The 19,070-nt window shown below is 43.7% G+C and overlaps 1 protein-coding gene across 8 annotated transcripts in view; it reads left to right on the top strand.

Annotated features, from left to right (window-relative positions):
- Positions 1-18,734, top strand: part of St7 (suppression of tumorigenicity 7) — a 234,027-nt gene extending 215,293 nt beyond the window's left edge. For all 8 annotated transcript variants that reach the window (XM_035450733.1, XM_027389945.2, XM_027389946.2 and 5 more), the window contains 3 exons: positions 8,110-8,202; positions 10,739-10,878; positions 18,381-18,734. In XM_035450733.1, the coding sequence (XP_035306624.1) occupies positions 8,110-8,202; positions 10,739-10,878; positions 18,381-18,476 (329 nt within the window). In that variant the 3' untranslated portion in view covers positions 18,477-18,734. The remainder of the gene's footprint in view (positions 1-8,109; positions 8,203-10,738; positions 10,879-18,380) is intronic.
- Positions 18,735-19,070: the final 336 nt, after the last annotated feature.

Here is a 19,070-nt window from a genome sequence, read left to right as displayed (position 1 = left end):
GTTGAACCCTGATGTCTTATGGATGTGTGTCTTATAAATTCTTGTTAGATGGAGGCATAAATTAGCTCCGACATGCTCTCTACAGTTGCCATCATTCTGTGTAAGCAAAGTAAGCTCTAATGGCAAGTGACGTGTACTTCTTGACCTTGTACTCCTTCTCACCTAGTGAGGAGGAGTAACTGACTGCCCTTGCCAGCTGTCTAGTGATTTTTAAGAAGATAGAGCTTAGAACAGCAAGAGTTAACTGTAGGAGTCAGGTGACAGGAGAACAAACCCTGAAAACCAGGGCAGTACTATAAGCAAGAATATTGTGAAGAAATGGCAAATTGTAGGGTTGTTAGGAGATTGTGAATTAAGGAAAAAGAACCAATCCTATGTATGTTATTGGATAACATGTACAAAAACATGGCTAATACCATTTTAAGCAAAACAAGCACAACATGTAGCAAAAATCAAAACAAAACATACTGGAATCTCTGCTAGTTTTTTCCTAGTTTACACTTACTTTGATCAGACTCACAAACAAGTCTTTTAAATCCTTTTTGTTCTTTATCTTTTCTGCTTCCATTTTCACTTCGATAAGCTTCTGTTCCTTCCTGTCCCTGCCCTTCCAAGACCCAGTAAGAATCCAGTTTGGTTGAGGAAGTGGCAGGGCCAGGGCGGTAGGAGGATGGGATGGCAGTAAGCTAACAAAGATGAGGTTCAAAGGTGGTTGGGAACTTTTTGTTTAGTTGCTTTGAAAGTTTTTCTCAGATAATTAACAAGTTTCCTTTACATAATTTTCTGTTTATAACTTGAAAGATGCTAACTTGCAAATGTATCTCACTCTGCTTGATGAGTGTAATAATATAGCCAGGTGTCTGGGTCAGTTATACTCATTCAAGTGACTGTGGGTCTGTGCAGATTTTTCCAGCTTGTACTGATCATTGCTTATAAGGTTCCTTGTTAAAAACACAAGAAGAAAATGTTAAACATTAGGAAGATTCCTAAGAGCCCAGAAGAATCCACTGTGAGACATGATATCTAGTGTCAAAGCTAAGTAGACCAATTGGCTTAGCAACTAAAAACCTATCTATAGGTTGGCATCCTGAGAATGAGAGTGGGAACTTATCAATTGGACCTGACTGATAAGATCCAACCCATTGGAAAGGACCCAAAATGGCACAAAGCAGATGGTGATAAATGCATGGTGTTAGGAGTGACATCACCATAAACAATTAAAACCCTTTGGATAATAACTAGAAATCGTTGGGAAGTTGGTAATCAGTCAGCAATACAGAGTTTCTCTGGAGCACCAGGAAGGGTCAAGAGACACAGAGTGACATGGGGACATGGCAGATCAACAGAGTAGGAAGAGTGTCAGGGATTACCTCAAACTACATGGATAGAATACTTCATTGGGACTAAGGGTATGAGTTTTTATATGTGAAACAGTAAGGCAAGAGAACCAGATACCTATAGAAAACACCAACTGGGAATCTGATACTTGTAGATGAATATTTCCTGTGGAAATCAGCTAGGGATCCCAGCCCAAATCAGTTGCAGTGCCATTCAGTTTCCAGAGAGAGCCACACTAATCAACTTTAGAACGGAGATCTATGAGTAGGCTCACTGCGCACCAAATACCTGAGGAAATCTGAGTGCCAGGAACCTTGAGAAGTGTTTTCAAACCTGGACTGTGTTCAGTTTCCTTGCATTTGCATCTTTTCACTTGCTGTCCTGATAATGTTCTAGCTTAGGCAGAAGAGAGATGGTCACCTCTGTTCTCCAGCAGAAGAAACAGTGAGGAGAGTGGCTGGTGAGTTTGTAGCCTCTGTTCAGAGAGCCAGGAGGCAAATGCAAGTCCATATTTTCTTCTCTGCAGTAAACAGATGAAGATAAGACACTAGTTATCTCTGAAGCATTTGCTTGGAATGTCATATTTAGATTTATATCACTACATATAAGCTAGGGTGTAGTGTCTTACAGTTGGTCCTTTCTAGTTTAGAAAGTTACCCATCCTGAATAAAATCAAACTTCTCTATTATTTAATATTGATTCAAATATTTCAGTAGGAATAATATAATAAATACATATGTATAAACAAAGGAAGGCAACTGAAATGGATTTACCAAACGTTAGTTGCTACTGCTGAATATAGGCACAAAGGAAAACCAGTGGTTTACCCTGTGGCACAATTGGTATTCTTCAAATTTTGTACAATACACATGTGTTTTCAATAAGCAAAAGATGTGTATGTATTTATATGTGTATACTTACGCATATGCACATATTTAGAAAAGTCTTTCATGGTAAGTGTTTTTGGCCATTCTTTCTTTTTAAAGAAGCTATAGGTCTTTCATGCAATTTAAAAGGAAGAATAACTACTGCAGCCTTAAGCATTTGTCTGCAATCCTTTCTTCTAGATCTGTGACTTCTCATTTAAATTAGAAGTTCACATCTCTGTGTTTTAAAGATTTACTTTTATTATTTTTTACGTTATGTGTGTGCGTGGGGGGTGGGTGGCAGGGACGGGGAAGGTACTCTAAACCACCAGGCCATCTCTCCAGCCTCATAGCTGTGTTTTAAATCAGAAGACTTGGATTAGAATTCTGGCTTACCTGCTGATAGTGGTATCTACTGTCTTAACTTTGGAAACTGAGAGGTCATATGAAACAGAATGTCCTATGAACGCCTCGTGTTGGCGACCTCCACTCTTGCTGCACCTCCCTTAAGATGATGGCAGACCACCCTCCTCCTCCCAGCAGCTCCAACAGAAGACACTGCACTTCCCCCAGTGTGACACTTGGTGGCGCCTTTTGACATCTCCAGCCTCAGAGCTCAGGTTTTCTTCTGAGTCATTCATTTTCTTCATTCTGAAATGTAAGGCCATTGCTTAACTCCACCAGACTTGTCAATTTTATTAAGAAGAGAACTCAGGAGAGAAGATAACAGAACCTGATCTTACCAGGTTCCATGTTAGAAATGATTGTTACCCAAGTTGTGTTTTAGAAATCTTTAAAAGCAAAGCAACTTGGTTCTTTCTTATTCATTTAAAGATAGAAATAGAAGGCGTTTTCCCCCTTTCAGTGCATTTTTTATGTTACAGAACTAGTCATTCTTTAGAATTCAGTGGGCTTTCCACCAATTAAGTTGAGCCCTCCCTCCTTTTTGCAAACTCCAACGTCTAGCTGATATATAACAGAGATTGTGTTTGAAGCATATGGTAGTTAAAGGGGGAAAAACACCCTTGACTCCTCAACCACAATACATCAGCATTTCAAAGGTTTCCAAAATGTTTGATTCAACACTGTCCCAGCCCCCAAAATTACGAAATCTGTCCCTCAAAGTCAGGATAATTAAGAAGGGGGAAGAGTTTCAACTATTAAGATTTTATGTTTCTTGGATTATTGCAAAGCTGCCACCTTATCAAAATTATGTTTGTTTTAAACACTGCTGCCTTTGCTTATGCTCATACACATGCACCACTGCAAGTATAAGCTACATACAAAGATCACGCATGAATGAAAGAAAGGTCTCACTTCAACTGCACCAGTAATGAATGCACTTTGTGCCATCTGTTTTAAATGGCAGGTCTGTTTTACCTATATTCAGTACTGATGCATCCTTATCTCTCTCCCACCTTGATCTTTTCAAGGCTCTACTTTGTCACTATTTATTTTAGAAAGCACGGTTGTTTGTTGACCACAGCTGTGAACTTTAATTTTCTTGTTCCATACATCAGAAGAGGGCTATGCCATGGGGTAAACCACTTAGCCTTTCTTTGTGTCTATATTTTTCTGCCCAACCAAATAGAACTCTTTATTTTCTTTTTGGAGCCTCCCCCCCCCCCAAGAATCCACTAAATAATGTATAAGATTTGAAGGTGGAGTTTGTGAGGGGGACTAAGCAGGGTGTTTCCTTTGAGAGGGGAAAATGGCCCATTGTTGAAGCATAGGATCAGATTATGATTCTAATTTATTCTCTTTGAACCTAATGGCAAATGCCCTCACTGTAGGATGTGGTTCTCAGGGCATTTCCTCTAGCCATACTGTCCCTCCATAAGGCTGCTACCTTTTGCACTTCTAACTGATCCCAGCCTGTGCCCCTCACAGCTCTGAGGATGCAATTTGTGATTTGTGAGAAAGTGGTGATTGGTCGAAGACACTGACAACCAGTCTCTAGGTAATGGCAAGATAGAGAGCCAGCCTGATTCTAAATGTGCTCTGTTTTGGTAACAAACCATAATGTGGAGTGCCTAAAGTTTTTGTTTAAGAGCCAGGATCTTCCTGTGCTGCCAAGGCTGCCCCCAAACTCGCAAGCTACAGTGATCCTGCACCACTGGAGGATCAGTCTCTAGAATAGTGCAGCAGGCAGGCTCCTGTAATTTTGTTTTTTTCCTAAGTTCTTAAAGATAAGTTCTGTGTTTTCCTGAGTGCATATACTCTATTGAGCAAACAATTATTGAATCCTTCCCTTGTAACAGGCATTGATGTTTGCTGATACGAAGGTGAAAGTGTTCTGTAAGAAGCATTTGTGTGTGTACACATACATTTTCCACATACATGTTTTATGCATATATGTTCAAAAGCAACTACACGCATATTTGTGTATATAGGTAGATAGTGCAAGCGGTGCTATCATAGCTCTAGGAACAGAGAATTACAGGGTATCGAGTCACTAGTAAGTTAGGAAGTTCACTGTCAGACCCTAGAATTCCTTCTTCAAAATTAGGACAAACCATGCTTAAATCCAGCCAAAGGAAAATGAGTTTTTCAAGGTCAGTTTCCTTCGCTGTTGTAGTTAAAAGAATATGGATCAAAAGCCAGGCTTTGATGTCTGTCTTTTCCTCATGTCTGTACTGAAATGACTAATGAGAGACAGGCGGTGTCCATGGCTGTTGGCTGCACGCAGACATGGACACAAAACTTGCATTTTGTTGGTAAGTTTCTGTTATAGCAGTTGCAGGTCTATTTATTAGTACCGTTTTCATTCACAGTGTGCTCTGATGGAGAAGGTGAAGACTGGTTTCAGTAGAGGAGGAAGGAAAGAGAACCCTGACCTGTATGGGGCAGCTTGGCACATGGGTCTGAGCTCTACCAGTATAGGGACAGTGAGTTCTTAGCTTACCTAGTAGCACTGTTAAAAACCTCACACTTTTTGACAAGAGACTAATGATGAGAGGTAGAGCTGGGATTCTCAATTCTCTGTATTACAAATCATCTCAATAACGTTCTATCTGAAAGGAAAAATATCAAACAAAAGCTGTCTTCTATCTGTTTAATGTGTAGGGTGACGGTTCGTAGTTTTCTCATGTCTCCACCCTTCTGTCATCTGTGGTTTTGTTGGTGCTCCAGATCCTCTGACCGGCACAGCCCTGAGCATCTTGGAGCCCTGGAAGTGACTCTGGTCAGAGAGGGAAGGAGCCAGGTACATGCATCAGACACAGTTGTGTGGCATGTTTTCACAAGCCCCTTAAGTGACCGGGGACTTCAGTTGCACCTCTGAACAAAGGCACATACAGCATCAAGCCAGGGAGAGAGCATATGAAGTGGAAATAGCATTGGTTATTGTGTTTCAACTGCCAGCAGCCTGGCTTTCTTGCTTATTTTTGAACCCAATATCTGTACAATTTTAATTTACCTAAAATATGTTTCTCAAAGACTTTCAGGAAGTTTGTCGTCATTTCTAAAATAGTTATCTTCAATGATCTATTTCTACTCTTATTTGAACCACTAAAGAGGTGCCTTCTTAGGCTCCACATTGACCAAAATCTCTGCATTTGGTGAATGCTTCAAGGCTCATGGAGGCAGTGCCTGTCTCTGTGAGAGGGACCCGAGGTGGGAGGGAGCTGGCAAGGTGTGCGGTGCCTCTCCCCTTCTCCAGACCCCCATTCTTATCTCAGTCTTTGTTGGACCCTGTGCAGCAGGGTGGGTGAAGGGTAGAATTGCAAGTAGAAATTGTATTTGTTTTTGTTTAGTGAAGCCGGGCTTAGTATTATTTTTATGAACTCAATGTAAATGATATCTGGCATGAGAAAAAGAGATACTGAGGGCATCATAAACATGCAAGAAGCTTGTCTATATTATTTTTAAAAAATTGTGTACTAGCAAAATCACCCTTTCCGAAAACGATGAGAGCTGATTAAAATAAAAAAGGCTAAATTGATGCATAAAGTCCTCTGTGTGTGCCAAATATGGAAGGAAGAATTCTCATCTGAAGATGCTAATCTGCCATTAGATTTCTATTGTCAAGTATTCTCTAGAGCTTGCACTCATATTTTTCTTTTAAAAATAATTTTCTGAAGGTCAAACTAGCTTCAATTTTTAAATAAAGTTTACTTTTCTAAATTAGTTACATCACGGGAACTTTTCTTTTCTCTTGGTATCATGAACTTGAATACATTAAAAACAATGGCCTGGGTACAGGTGGAGATCTGAGACACTATCACATATGAAAAGGTGTGTTGAAACCCTGCCATAATACGGCTGAAATGTAAAAATAAGTGCATCCCAGAAGAGATTTGGGTGGGTGGATGCTATACAATTGCTACAAGTTTTTTGTGTGTATTTTGTTTGTTTTCATTCTTTTGCGAGCCTGGTTCTGGTGGGAGAGACATTGGCTTCCTCCTCAACATTTTCCTGATTTAACAACCATGACACAATTCTTCTGTCACTTGTGCTAACGGGCAAAAGTCATCTTTGTGTGAAAGGGTCTGCTTGAACTAGGATGAGCCTCCCATTATAAGAAGAGCTAAAGTCTGGGGTGTTTTTAATGTTTTAATCTGTTTAAGAGGTTTCTGTTACAAGAAGAAAATTGATAACATTTTTACCTCAGCAAACTGCCAGCAAACTGGCTCTGCTCTAATCCCACATTTATCGTGATTTATAGTCTCCATGGCAATGTGCTCTAACCTCCCAGAGATACCACTGTGGTGTAGATTGACCGCATTCCAAATGCTGGAATCACATACATACTGTTTTTACTTTTAAATAATATTCAGACACCAGAATAAATACCATATGTGCACTGATGCCGGTTACAATGGGACCTTGTCATTTCTTTTGAGGGAGGACCTTCTTTGTTTCTGATTCTTACTTGAAATAAGTATGCAAAAGACAAATGTGTACATTGACAGCATTTTGTAAAGGCTTTGGTAGGGATAGGGCTAAGGATGTTGCATGGTTCGTTAAAACGTAGCATTTAAAACTATACCGTTGCTCGTTGCCACCATCCCTCATGAACATACATACAGGCCGGGTTGTTAACTGACGTTCTCAGGGTATGTATGGCTTTTCCATTCCGTGTCTACAATATGCAGCCGTTAAAGGACATCTGTTGAAGAACAATTAACTCCATGAGCACTGCTCATAGGAACAGTGAGACTAACATGCCGATGACATTGGGACAGGGAGAATAACACACTCGATAATGGGGATGGATGGATTGATTGGAAAGCCATAACTCAGTGTAAAGCGTAATGCCATCTGATGCCACAGACACAGAATTTAGGTGGCCTGACATCATCAAAATGTAGACAATCAATCTCTCCCAGCCATTTTCCCCTGCATGATACTGAAAGATTTAAAAGTTTCATAAAGTTTAGAAATTCCTCTCCAATCATGTGTTTTCAAGTTTTCGTATTCGTCCATCCTGGTTGGACTTGTAATCTACTTAGACATATTTTTAGAGCAGACACAGCAGAATGCCTTTCATTTTTGTACAATCTGCAGTGAGCTCCAACAAGTCAATCCACGTGCACTTCTGGGAGAGCCCTTCAGTCCAGGTTTGCATTATTACCGTTGGCCAGGCTCTACTGAATTAGGGCTTAAAACATTTTTATAATATTTTATACATGATGAAACCCTAGGCATTGATATTGATGGTTTCCCTGCCCTTCGGCACCTCTGTCCCCACCCAGTTTTGTGAGTTTTGCCCAGAATATACGGTGTGAGATTAATGTGTGTGGAATGCATCACTCTGCACCGCTGACATTTTGTCTGGCGCGTGCCTCAGAGTTTGGGGAGTCTTGCCTGTCTTCTCGGAAGACGCATGCTCAGGAGTTCTCTTCTGAGGTTGGGAAGCTGGGAGGTAAATAGAAGCCTTTAATGTATTGTCTTTCCTTTGCAGCTTTCCGCATGATCCCTTACCCCTTGGAGAAGGGACACCTATTTTATCCATACCCAATCTGTACAGAAACAGCAGACCGGGAACTGCTTCCCTGTAAGTGTCGCTCCTGGGCAGCCCTCCTGTCATCCAGGGAGGGTGACATTACAAAAGATGGGATGTGAAGAGGCGGGAACCATAAGTGTGGATAATGTCCTTGTTAAGTTTCTCCCAACCGCTGGCCTTATTTGATAGCATAGGTCTAGAAATGAATTATGGGAACAGGTTGGACTTCCTGCTTCTCCATGTCTTTCCACATCCATCAGAGGGAAAGATGCCAAGGCTTGAAATTTAGCAGAGATGAGCTATCATGAGCTCACAGAGATTGACATGGGCATGCAGAGCCCTGATGGAGAGCAGATTCTCGGCAGGCCTCTTTACAACTTCTGCTTGGGCTTTCCTTCAGGTCAGAGGTGGTCTATACAAGCTGGGGTTTGAAGAGGAAATGCTGATGTCAGATGACGTTACAGCTGAGTCATGGGTGGGAAGGCAGATCCAGGCCACTGGCATTGGTGCCAGAGGCAGAGTCCTGAATGAAGAAGGGTGGTGTGCTGTCCATGGTGAGGCAATGCTGTGGGCCAGCCAGTCCCTGTGAGCATCTCGTGGGTTGCACGTAGTGAGTTGGCTGACATGTGCAGAGCACACGTGCAGCCTGAGCACTGTGTCATAGAGCGCAGGACGAAAACCCTGCCCTCAGGTGCCTTGGGAGCTCACAGCCTAATGGTCACACCACATGTGGAAAGTATTATTTTGGTTTACTGTAGTACAACATTGTTTTGACAATCCAGGCTAAATAGCTATTATCCAATCAGACTGTGTGCAAGGACCATGTCCAGGCTCTTCATGTGGCCCTGACTTGGGAAATACTTTCCTCCCTCAGATACTAATCCCCCTTTGGCTCTTCCCTTCTTCTTTCCCGTCACCCTCTTTTCCTTTTACTAGCCCTGGATATATCAATCTCTAATAGCTATAGCATATATAAATATTTCCCCAGAATAGCTTAACTTTGGAGAGCTGGCACATAGTAAAATTTCAGATGCTAGCACTACTGAGCCAGTTGTGAATGGTGGCAGCTAGGTACAAAAGTGACTGGTGACATCAGATTGGGGTCTCTGGATGTGTTTTACCTGTTTCCTTGCTCATCACCCCAGCCTGCAGTTTGTTGTTTAAAGAGCTGGGAGAGCCCTGTAGTGTTCCGCTGTCAGAACTTCATTTTAATGGCACCTGGTACATCACATGACATTAAATTTGATTTCAGAAATCCCCACATGGACCCATAATTCACCTTTTGATGCCCCCTTGAGGCAGATCCTTATTAAAGTGTCATGTGGATAATGTCCTTGTTAAGTTTCTGGTAGAAAGTCAGTTTTCTGAAAAGTGCAATGTTTTAAATGTAGGTCAGATTTATTGAACTGGGTGCCATGATTCAAGTGTAATATCTCTGCAGAATCTCTTACAGGTTGCATTTTGAAAGTGACATATAAAGAGTGTTAGTGGTTGTAAACATTACCCATACTTTTGAGTGTTAAAAGTATAATGACTGGCACAGTAGGCCCTAAGTGCTCTCTACCCCAGGTTTGTTCCAGGGATGTGCAGGGAGGCTTGCTTCCATGTGCTCTATAGCTCCTGATAGGTAGTTTGCACTCTTTGTTTTCAGTCCTGTTGATTAGGGCTCTGAGTGAAAAATCTTAATGGGCAATGAAGGACCTGTAGAGTTTGTATTTCCATGGTGGAGTGAGTCAAGCCTGTGGGTCCCAGTACAAGTATTGTGAGCCTGCAGTTTCCCAGTACCTCCTTTGTGCCCACAGCCCCATGCCTCCTGGCCAGCATCTCTACCAGCCACAGGCAGTCCTGTGATAAGCTGACTGGAGTAGTTCATTATATTCTCTATGTTTTGATACCGTCGCTCTTTGGGTTTTACCCAAACCCAGTGTTTAATGTTGGAGTGCTATGAAAGACACTCTAAAGACCTTTAGTTCCCATAGCCTCACAATTATTTTGAGCATGTTTATCATTAGGAGTTTCCTCCAGTTGTGTCAAATAATCCTATCAATTTGACCCTTGCTCCTGAAGACTGAACAGGTCTGTATGTGAAGACCTCATCGAATGTCGATTGGGTAGCAACCTCCACTGACACCCTTGGACTCTCAAGAGAAAACACAAGCTAAACTAATATTGCCTGACTAAAATAATTTAAAAAACACAGGAAAATAAAAATGGGACAGGTGTACCTTGATGCATTGCACACTCACACTTGATGTGGGGTTTCCCTTTCAAAGTATGTGCTGTAATTTGGACATGGTTTTGCTGTTTTGTATTTGCTTTTGGGAAAGGAACACTGTATATTAAACATAGATGGTGCCAATGAATGTGGGATGCCCACAAGCTGACCCTGTTGCACCACAGCGCTGCAGGTAGAACTTGGGTTTGGAAGAAGCAGCTAGGAAACAGAGGCAGCGGGGCAGATGTGAGCTGGGAAATGTCCAGTGTTCTGCCCGTTTCATTTCCGGCACACTGTAGCCAAGGGAGAGGGGTCAGGGTCCCTAAAAATGCATCTACTTGTGTCTTAATGGCTCCCTTTTGGTTTCCTCAGCTTTCCATGAAGTCTCAGTTTACCCCAAGAAGGAGCTCCCCTTCTTCATCCTCTTCACTGCTGGACTGTGTTCCTTCACAGCCATGCTGGCTCTCCTGACACATCAGTTCCCAGAACTTATGGGTGTCTTCGCAAAAGCTGTGAGTGTTTACCTGGGATGGGGGGCAGTAATGGGCAGGTGGACAGGGAAAGCCAAGGGAAGGAGCTTCTGTGCAGAAGTGGTTGAAAGCCTGGAGAGTCATTCAGCTATCATTAGAGCAATCAATGGCTGAAGGAAGAGCACAGGTTGTTAGTGCATGCCTCAGCCCATTTCCCAAAGGAACCCTAGTACCTTCCAGAAAGAGCATCAAGTCCAAAAGGATGAAATAATGCAGGGAATCCTCACAGATGAGAGATGTGTGGGTGGGATGTGATTCAGCTGTGCGTGTCCTGAACGGCACTTTCTAATCTCTGGCTACTGGGAGTCTTTCATTCACGAAGGATGAGATTTATGTTTCCACAGATTATTTCTGTGGTGTTTTAAATGGGCACAAACCCTTGGCTTGTTTGGGTAATGAACTGTGAGAAAGTGTGAAAGCTTGTAGTGGAAGTGTACCAACATGCCACGTAGAAACAGGAAAATCCATTAAGAAAGAGTCTTGTGGGACGGTGGCAGACAGAGCCCTGCCAGGAAGCCATCTGCCCTGCTTGCTAAAAACTCATTTCCCTGGAGAGGCCGGAGGATTTCTGTAAGACCATGAGGGTGAGTGTCCTGAGTTTGCCATAGCTGGGTGTTAAACAGAAGGAACAGAGAGGGAAGCATCAGGGGTTGCCCTGCCATCTGATTTCGAGATGCATGGGTCCAGCAGGGATGTTCTCTCTCCACACTCCTCACCTCCACAGTGGCCCTGTCCAGTGTGGAGTCAGTTTAAGCCACAAACTCCCTGCTCTCTCAGCCCACACTGCCTTGTCCCCTGCCTGGGTCAACTTCCAAATGCTGCCCTACCCCCTCAGCACCCACACTGAAAACCCATCTTCCCTGTCCTACACTCCTTTCCCTCTTCACAGCCTCCTGTTTAGCTTGTGTCCTTGCTGTTCTTGCCTGAGCTGCCTAATTGTCTCAGCTGGTCTCCTTCCTCCAGGGCTTGTCGTTGTCAGTCTGTCTCTCTTACACTAACACAAGAAAGAGTTTTTGAAATTTCCAATAAGTGTGCCACTTCCCAGCTTTTACCTACTGGTTCCCTGTTATTTCAGGCCATAATTATTTCAGGCCATAAAACTCATTTCATTTGCTTGATCTAAAAGAGCCTTTTGTCTTCTAGTGGCTTTTGTTTGCCTTATTAGCCTCTTTCCTCACAATTCTTACACAGACCCAACTTTTCGGCCATAGTGAAGTGATCACAGTGCCCAGATGGACCAGGGCCTACATGTCTCAGTTCGTTGTGCATGGACTCTCATCTGACCACCCAGCTCCTAAAGACCTCTTTTCTTATTTAATACTGTACTCACTTCTCCTAAATTGACAGGCTGTCTCCATGATCAGAGTTCCATGAATACCTCTATTGTCACGTATTACCGTATGTGATCGGTAAGGAATTGTCTGTGCCCCTTGACACTGTGCATTCCTTAGAAGCAGGTACCTATTTGTGCTTTCCTCACATCTCCAAAGCCTCACACAGCGCCTGCCTTGATCATTGTAGGTTCCCAGTCAAGTGAATGGATACTGATTTCAGATACCCTTTGGCTTTCCTTCCCTTCTCTTGAAATCATAGACCTTTAGAGTTGAAAGGGTCCTCAAAGCGCCTCACCTTTTGCTGTGACAGGAGTGCATCTAGGTGCATGGCGAATGCTGTGGTACATGGGTCATCGCGAATCCTGTGGTACATGGGCTTCCCCTGTTTGAGATCATGCCCATTTCACCAGTGGCCATTCCAAGCTCCTTATTGCACCTCTTCAGCCTCTGTCTTTCACTTCTGCTTAGGCTGGTTTCACACTCTGGGAGCACACCAAAGAAATCTGCTTTCTCTTGAAATTTCTCAGGAGAGCTTCTCTATTCAAGGCCAACTTGAAGTTCTAATTCCCTTCTTCCTTCAGGGAAATCAAGTTTTCTTACGTCTCACATATTTTTCCAAAATCAGCATTACCCAAGTTGCTGCCCTGGATGCCTTCAGCCCCAGGGCCTGTGCTGTTCACCGTTTCCTTCCTCTCCATCGCTAGCCTCAGAGGAAAAGTAGTTGCCAAAGTTTCCTATTAGAGTATAATTTAGTTAAAATGTATAGTTGGGATGCTGGTCTGGAACTAGACAATTACAGTTCCCACTTTTCTCTTTCCCTCTTAAATGTTTTTAAAAACGGGTAAAAGCACCTCGTTGCTCCACTGTTCATTATTACACTGAGGGATAACCCTTGGTAGGGAGTTCTTAGCCTCCAGTGTGCAGTAGTGCTCTTGGCCATACCACTAAAATTCAGAATCTTGATGTTCACACCAGTGACCCCACCAGTTTCTGAGGGTGGGGGTTAAAGATTATATTTCCTTCTAAGGGGTCACATTTGAAGTTATGCCATACTGTCATAGCTACTCAGGTGACAGCTATCCAGAATTAGTGGCCTCAGTATGCATGTACCTTGGAACAACCAAGGAAGCTTAAAGATTACTGATAACTGCTCCCCACTTAGGGCCTCTTGCCGACTTGACCCCATGCCGTGGAGACATTTGAGTTTTCAGGTGTTCCCTGGGGATTCAGGTGTCCAGTCAGGACTGAGAACCACAGCAATGAATGGGATGGAAACTGGTTGCTTGAGACCATTTTAGCCAGCAAAGGGATCAGAAGGAGAGCAGATAGTAAATCAGTTAGTAAATCAGTTCTCTAGGAAGGCCATACAACAGCAGTGGACTCTTCAGAAAACTGGGGGTGGCTATTCTCCTCATTTCTATTTCCAAAGCATGTGTCTCACACCAAGAATCAAATGATTTTATGAAGTAGATTTGGCTTCAGAGTGTTCCTACTCTCTACTAAGGTGTGGTTAGTTGGTCAACTACTCCTGATTTTCACAAGTGTGCTTTTAAACCTCTACCAGGAGGATCAAAACTGTCTTGCTCTTTATGGAAGTCTAGCATTTCCCAGGTCTGGGGAGGTTCAGTCAGAAGAAGAAGACAAGGCCAGTGTGTCCTCCCTCAGCTGTCTTTTCATCTGTACCTCCTCACTCCTTCAGGCCTCTGGCAAAGCCTCTGCCGAACACCCTGGGGGTTATCACAGCTGCCCTGGAGGTTGTCTGTAGCCATTTGCAGCTTGAGAAAGTGATTTTTTTTTTCAGTCCTCTCCTGCGATAATGCCCTGGGTGTGATGACTTTTAGTAGATGGAGAGAGAATGTACTGCCACCCCCCAGGCTCCACAGCGTGGGAACTCTAGTGTGTTTGTTCACTAACACAGCCAGTCCCAACACTCATAGACAGTGAGTCACTGGAGAGGCGAAAGTAGAGAGGCTTCGACTAGTTGCCTGCAATCTAATCTACCTCGATGACTTAGGACTAGCTCTTCCGAGAATGTTTGCTTCTTAAGATAAAGCTGCTCATATAAGTAAGCTGTCACTGCAGGCCCTGCTCTGCACCGAACGTGGGAAGGTCAACATCTGACCCCTCTGCTCTCGAGGGCCTGTCTTTCCTCCTCTGCTCCCCCCTTCCCTGAGACGGCACCCCTGACTCCTGCCTCATCTTCACTTATAGGCCTGGACTCTTTGAAGTCTGATATTGATTACAGTGGGATGTCAATTGTCTGCTTGCAACAGGGCAACTGGAACCTATTCAGATAAGCAAGAGGTTTCCACTGTGAACCCAGCGTGCTGCAAGCTGTGACCTTCCTCTAAGTAATGGTGTCTGGGGAAAAGGAAGATCGGACGATTGAAGTGCCGCTCTCTCCTTTTTATTAGCCCGGTTGCTTTTTCTCACCAGTGGACACTAATTGAGTTACGGGGTGTCTGTGTTAGAAGTTTGACCGAGTCTCTCTGCCCTCTGGACAGAAGGTCTGGACATGGGATAGATGGGTTGATCCAAGTTGCCTGGTTTTGCTCATTCAGATTTAACTTCCCAGGCAATAAATTTCCCCCTTAGTCTAGAAATGAAGCTGCTGTCTCTCTTCCTGTATTAGTTGGGTTTCTGGTTGAAGGTATTGATTGGTTTTCACACATCTAAAGAAACAGCTGAGTATCGCAAGGCACCCAGAGGAGCAAGGCATGTTCCTGCAACATTTTTGGAGCTCCTGACGAAAGCCACTGACTTTGGTCTGTTAGTAAGTGGAAGGTCTTAGTCATGCCAGAGCCTCTTTTTTCCACATGGCTTCTTTGTGGGCTTGGACAGGGAGGAGGGAGGATAAAGGGTGCTAAGAGGGAAGGTGGCCTGGGGATGAGAGGGACACATCTCAGATGGGGTTCTTTAAGTAAATAAATGAGGCTAGCCAGAAATGCTCGAAGGAGGCCTTTCTCGGCCACCTCAAGAATAACCCATCAGGCTACAAGGGAGCAGGAGTAGGTCAGCACATGCGTTGGAGGCCTGGAGTGTCATTTCTTATGGAACCTCAGTGAGAACTTCCGTGCAGATATAATATAGCAAGGAAAGCCGGCATATCTTGGCATGCAGTGGGGAAAAGGAGGCAATTATAGACCTTAGAGTGAAGCTTTTTCCCTGAGTCAGGTCAGTTCTCCCAGAGACAAAGAAGCAAACAGACAAAACTGCTGTTTGTTGTTAAGCTCCTTATGACAGACGGTCCCCTTCACCCTGCACTCTGTAGAGGCCCATGATGCCCACAGTTTAAGATGTAGAATACCAGGTACAGACTTTGAGAATGCCTTTCCTCCCGTGACTCTGGCTCAGGGGGTGCTGAGCAGCTCCTCCCCTGTGCCTTTCCAACTTTAGTCTTCCCAAGGCTGCTCAGTGATGATCGCAGCAGTGTCACCTTGCTTACTGAGCTGTCCCTTCCAGTCCCTGCTAGAACCTCTGATTTCTCCACGGTTGTCTGAATCGAGTACTATAGGTGAATGCTGTCACCTTTGCAGCCTTGGCCATCTATCATCGTGTATGTCGCATCTCATTGTAGATGCTTCATACACAGGTACACACGATTTTGTAAATGCAATTTTACAGTGTTAGTGAGATCAGTGGATTTGGGAAAAGCTTTCAGAGGCATCCAGGCAGGGATTACTCATTCCTGGGTCCAGTGTTTCCTAATGCCTTCCAGCCTCACTCAGGATGGGACACGGCCCTTTTCTAACCTCGGAAGGATGGGTAACTCTCCCAAGTATTTTGGCATATTCACAAAATGCTACTTTCAGGTTATCAGAAACTATTGTGGATCTGATACCCACTGAGCAGGGAATTACCACACTGTTGCTGCCTAGTTCTCACCTGTGTGATTCTGCCTGGCACTCACCGCTGCCAGTCAGCCTGAACCCTGCTTGTATTCCCGTGAAACTGAACTATTCACCATGTGATGGTTTCCCTGTTCATATTCTATTAGTGCCCACTTTGCTCATCTTGCCATCCTTAGTGTTTCTGTCATACCTTTGATAGCCCTTCCATCTATTATAGTCTATTTAAATTGCCTTACTTTATAGTGTTTTCCTTGATCTTTTTAGCACTTCTCCCTTCTACTCTAGCCTGACTTCCCTTCCTTTCCTGAACCTGATTGCTATCATGGCCTGTATGCTCTGTCCACATGCTTCCTTCCTTCCCTCCTTCCTTCCCTCCTTCTTCTTCTTCTTCTTCTTCTTCTTCTTCTTCTTCTTCTTCTTCTTCTTCTTCTTCTTCTTCTTTCTTCTTCTTCTTCTTCTTCTTCTTCTTCTTCTTCTTTTTTTTCCTATTCTTCTTCTTCTTCATTTTTGTCTTTTTGAGACAGGGCTTTTCTGTTTCTCTGTAGCTTTGGAGTCTGTCCTGGGACTTGCTCTGTAGGCCAGGCTGGTCTTGAACTCACAGAGATCTGCCTGCCTCTGCCTCCCGAGTGCTGGGATTAAAGGCGTGCGCCACCAATGCCCGGCTCTGTCTGCATCTTAATGTCCTTGCTCTCTTTACCCCTCAGCTTTGAGTCTTTGAAAGGGGAAGTTTTATTGTAGGGTCCCTTTTTTCTCATGTAGCCTCACCAAGAAAATGTATCTAATTAATTTAAAAAGCAGAATAGAGAAATCTTCCCATTTGTTTTTGATGATGCAATTGCAGTGTTATTGGCCTCCTCAGTGTATTCCATACGAATTAAATAGACACGTGTACGTATGCATACACACACACACACACACACACACACACACACACCTATGCATACACACATACACCTATGTGTACCATACACACACCGTTTTGAGGTCCTTGAATTTGGGACACTAGCCATCCATACCTCTTACTCTGAGATTCACAAGCCATAGTACTGTGACCAGTAAGGATACTGCTTGAGGCTTAGTGCCTGCACTGCCCACGACATTCATTTGCACTTAGAACCATGTTCCCATCCCGTGTTTATATCCACTCCCTGAACTAAGCTTACATGCACAATCTTTGTGAGTGCTGTCAGATTGTGCCATGGATAGGGATTAGTACAAAAGATGCCACTGCAATAAAGAACCAGGTATGGAACGTGAGCAAGACAAGGCCTTGGTTCTCAGCAGGCAGCAGGCAAGGAGTCCTTTTAAATACCAGTCTCCTCCCCGGACAGACATGTCTTCTATAGCTTCTGCCACAACACCAGCTGGGGAACTGAAATCAGTTGTTCACAAGAACATCATCAAAATAGATTTGAAATTGATTAGTATCTGATAACGCAAATTGTAATTCTTGTTTGGTGTGGTGGTGTTGTTGTTTTCCAAGACAGGGTTTCTCTGTGTAGTTTTGGAGGCTGTCCTGGAAGTAGCTCTTGTAGACCAGGCTGGTCTCAAACTCACAGAGATCCGCCTGCCTCTCAAATGCTGGGATGAAAGCTGTGCATCGCCACCACCCGGCTTCAAATTATATTTCTTAATAGATATATTTTTATTGCTCTCTGTGTGTGAAAAGAAGTATTTTTGTAACCAGGTAAGAAAGTTCCCAGGGGTCCACCCAACAGCCCTTCCTGCAGGGCAGGGCTTCCCCGTGTACAAGCCTGCTACCCGCCCTCAGCTCCCTGATTCATAACAGAAAGCATGCTGTTTAGAAATGAGCCTAGAATGTGGGCATACTTGGGAGACACCAGGAAACCAAAGCCATCTGGCATTATAGACTTGACTCTTTATATTGCCTCTTCCCTTTAAAGTGAGCTGTACAGCCAGTTAGACAATTTAGTGGCCTAAGTTGTCACCATTGTCTGGCTCCTATACCCACTTGCCACCTACCCAACCTCCCCTTGGATGATACCCATCTTCATAGACGGGGGTAAACTCTGAAGACTGCTAGGATCCTGGCAGCTGTGGCAGCTGTCAGAGGGGTCAGGGAGGCTGTCCGCAGACACTTCCTTCTTATCTGTCATGCTGGGGGTGGGGCTGGAATGTGTCTTCCACTTTCTCCCGACATTTCCTGTAAACATGAAGAGGGTTGCAGCCTTGGGAGGCTTTCAGAATGAAATGTTGTAAGATGCTGGCGTGTGCTAGAGATGTCGATCCTAGTCGTGACAGGGTTTCTCCTGACTGCTGTTTTCTGATTTCCTCACAGTTCCTCAGCACTTTGTTTGCCCCCTTGAACTTTGTTATGGAGAAAGTGGAAAGCATCCTCCCCTCCAGTTTGTGGCATCAGCTGACTCGGATCTGAGGGGGGCCTCGCATCCTTCACTGTCTTCACCATCTGCCATCTCTTCTGTGCCAATGCCTCATGGACCGCAAGAAAGCATGTCTTCGAAAAAGGGAAACCATTCTGAGATAGTAAACTGTTCATGGACTATCAGTTCCATATTAAAGGCTGGTTTTGTTGTACAAAATTTATTGATGTTCAGTTCTATTTTATTTTGCCTCCAAAACTGAAGAAAAACTAAAAAAAAAAAATCATAATAAACTTTTGTGTATTGCAACAGCATATGTGTCTTCTTATATCTTCCTGCTATTATTCCCAATAAAGTGGTGGGTTTATTCTGTTCTCTGATGATGTGGAATCTGCTAAATCCACACTATGATTTTCTTTGCTGATATAACTAGTCTCCGCAGAGCTCACAACCCAGGAGTTGGTGACTTGGAAAATGGAATCTCAGGGCTGAGCACGTGGTTCAGTGGTATTGCACTTGCCTTGCATAGGGCCCTGGTTTCTGTGTGCCCAACATTACTTAAACAAATGCATAATCAAGTAAAGAAAGGAGGAAAATAGAACCACAAAAGCACTATGCTCAAACCGAGTGTCCTCACGTGCCAAGTG

This window comes from Cricetulus griseus (genome assembly GCF_003668045.3).
Source record: "Cricetulus griseus strain 17A/GY chromosome 1 unlocalized genomic scaffold, alternate assembly CriGri-PICRH-1.0 chr1_0, whole genome shotgun sequence".
In the NCBI taxonomy this organism is placed as follows: domain Eukaryota; kingdom Metazoa; phylum Chordata; class Mammalia; order Rodentia; family Cricetidae; genus Cricetulus; species Cricetulus griseus.
This window is presented reverse-complemented; position numbering and strand designations above follow the sequence as displayed.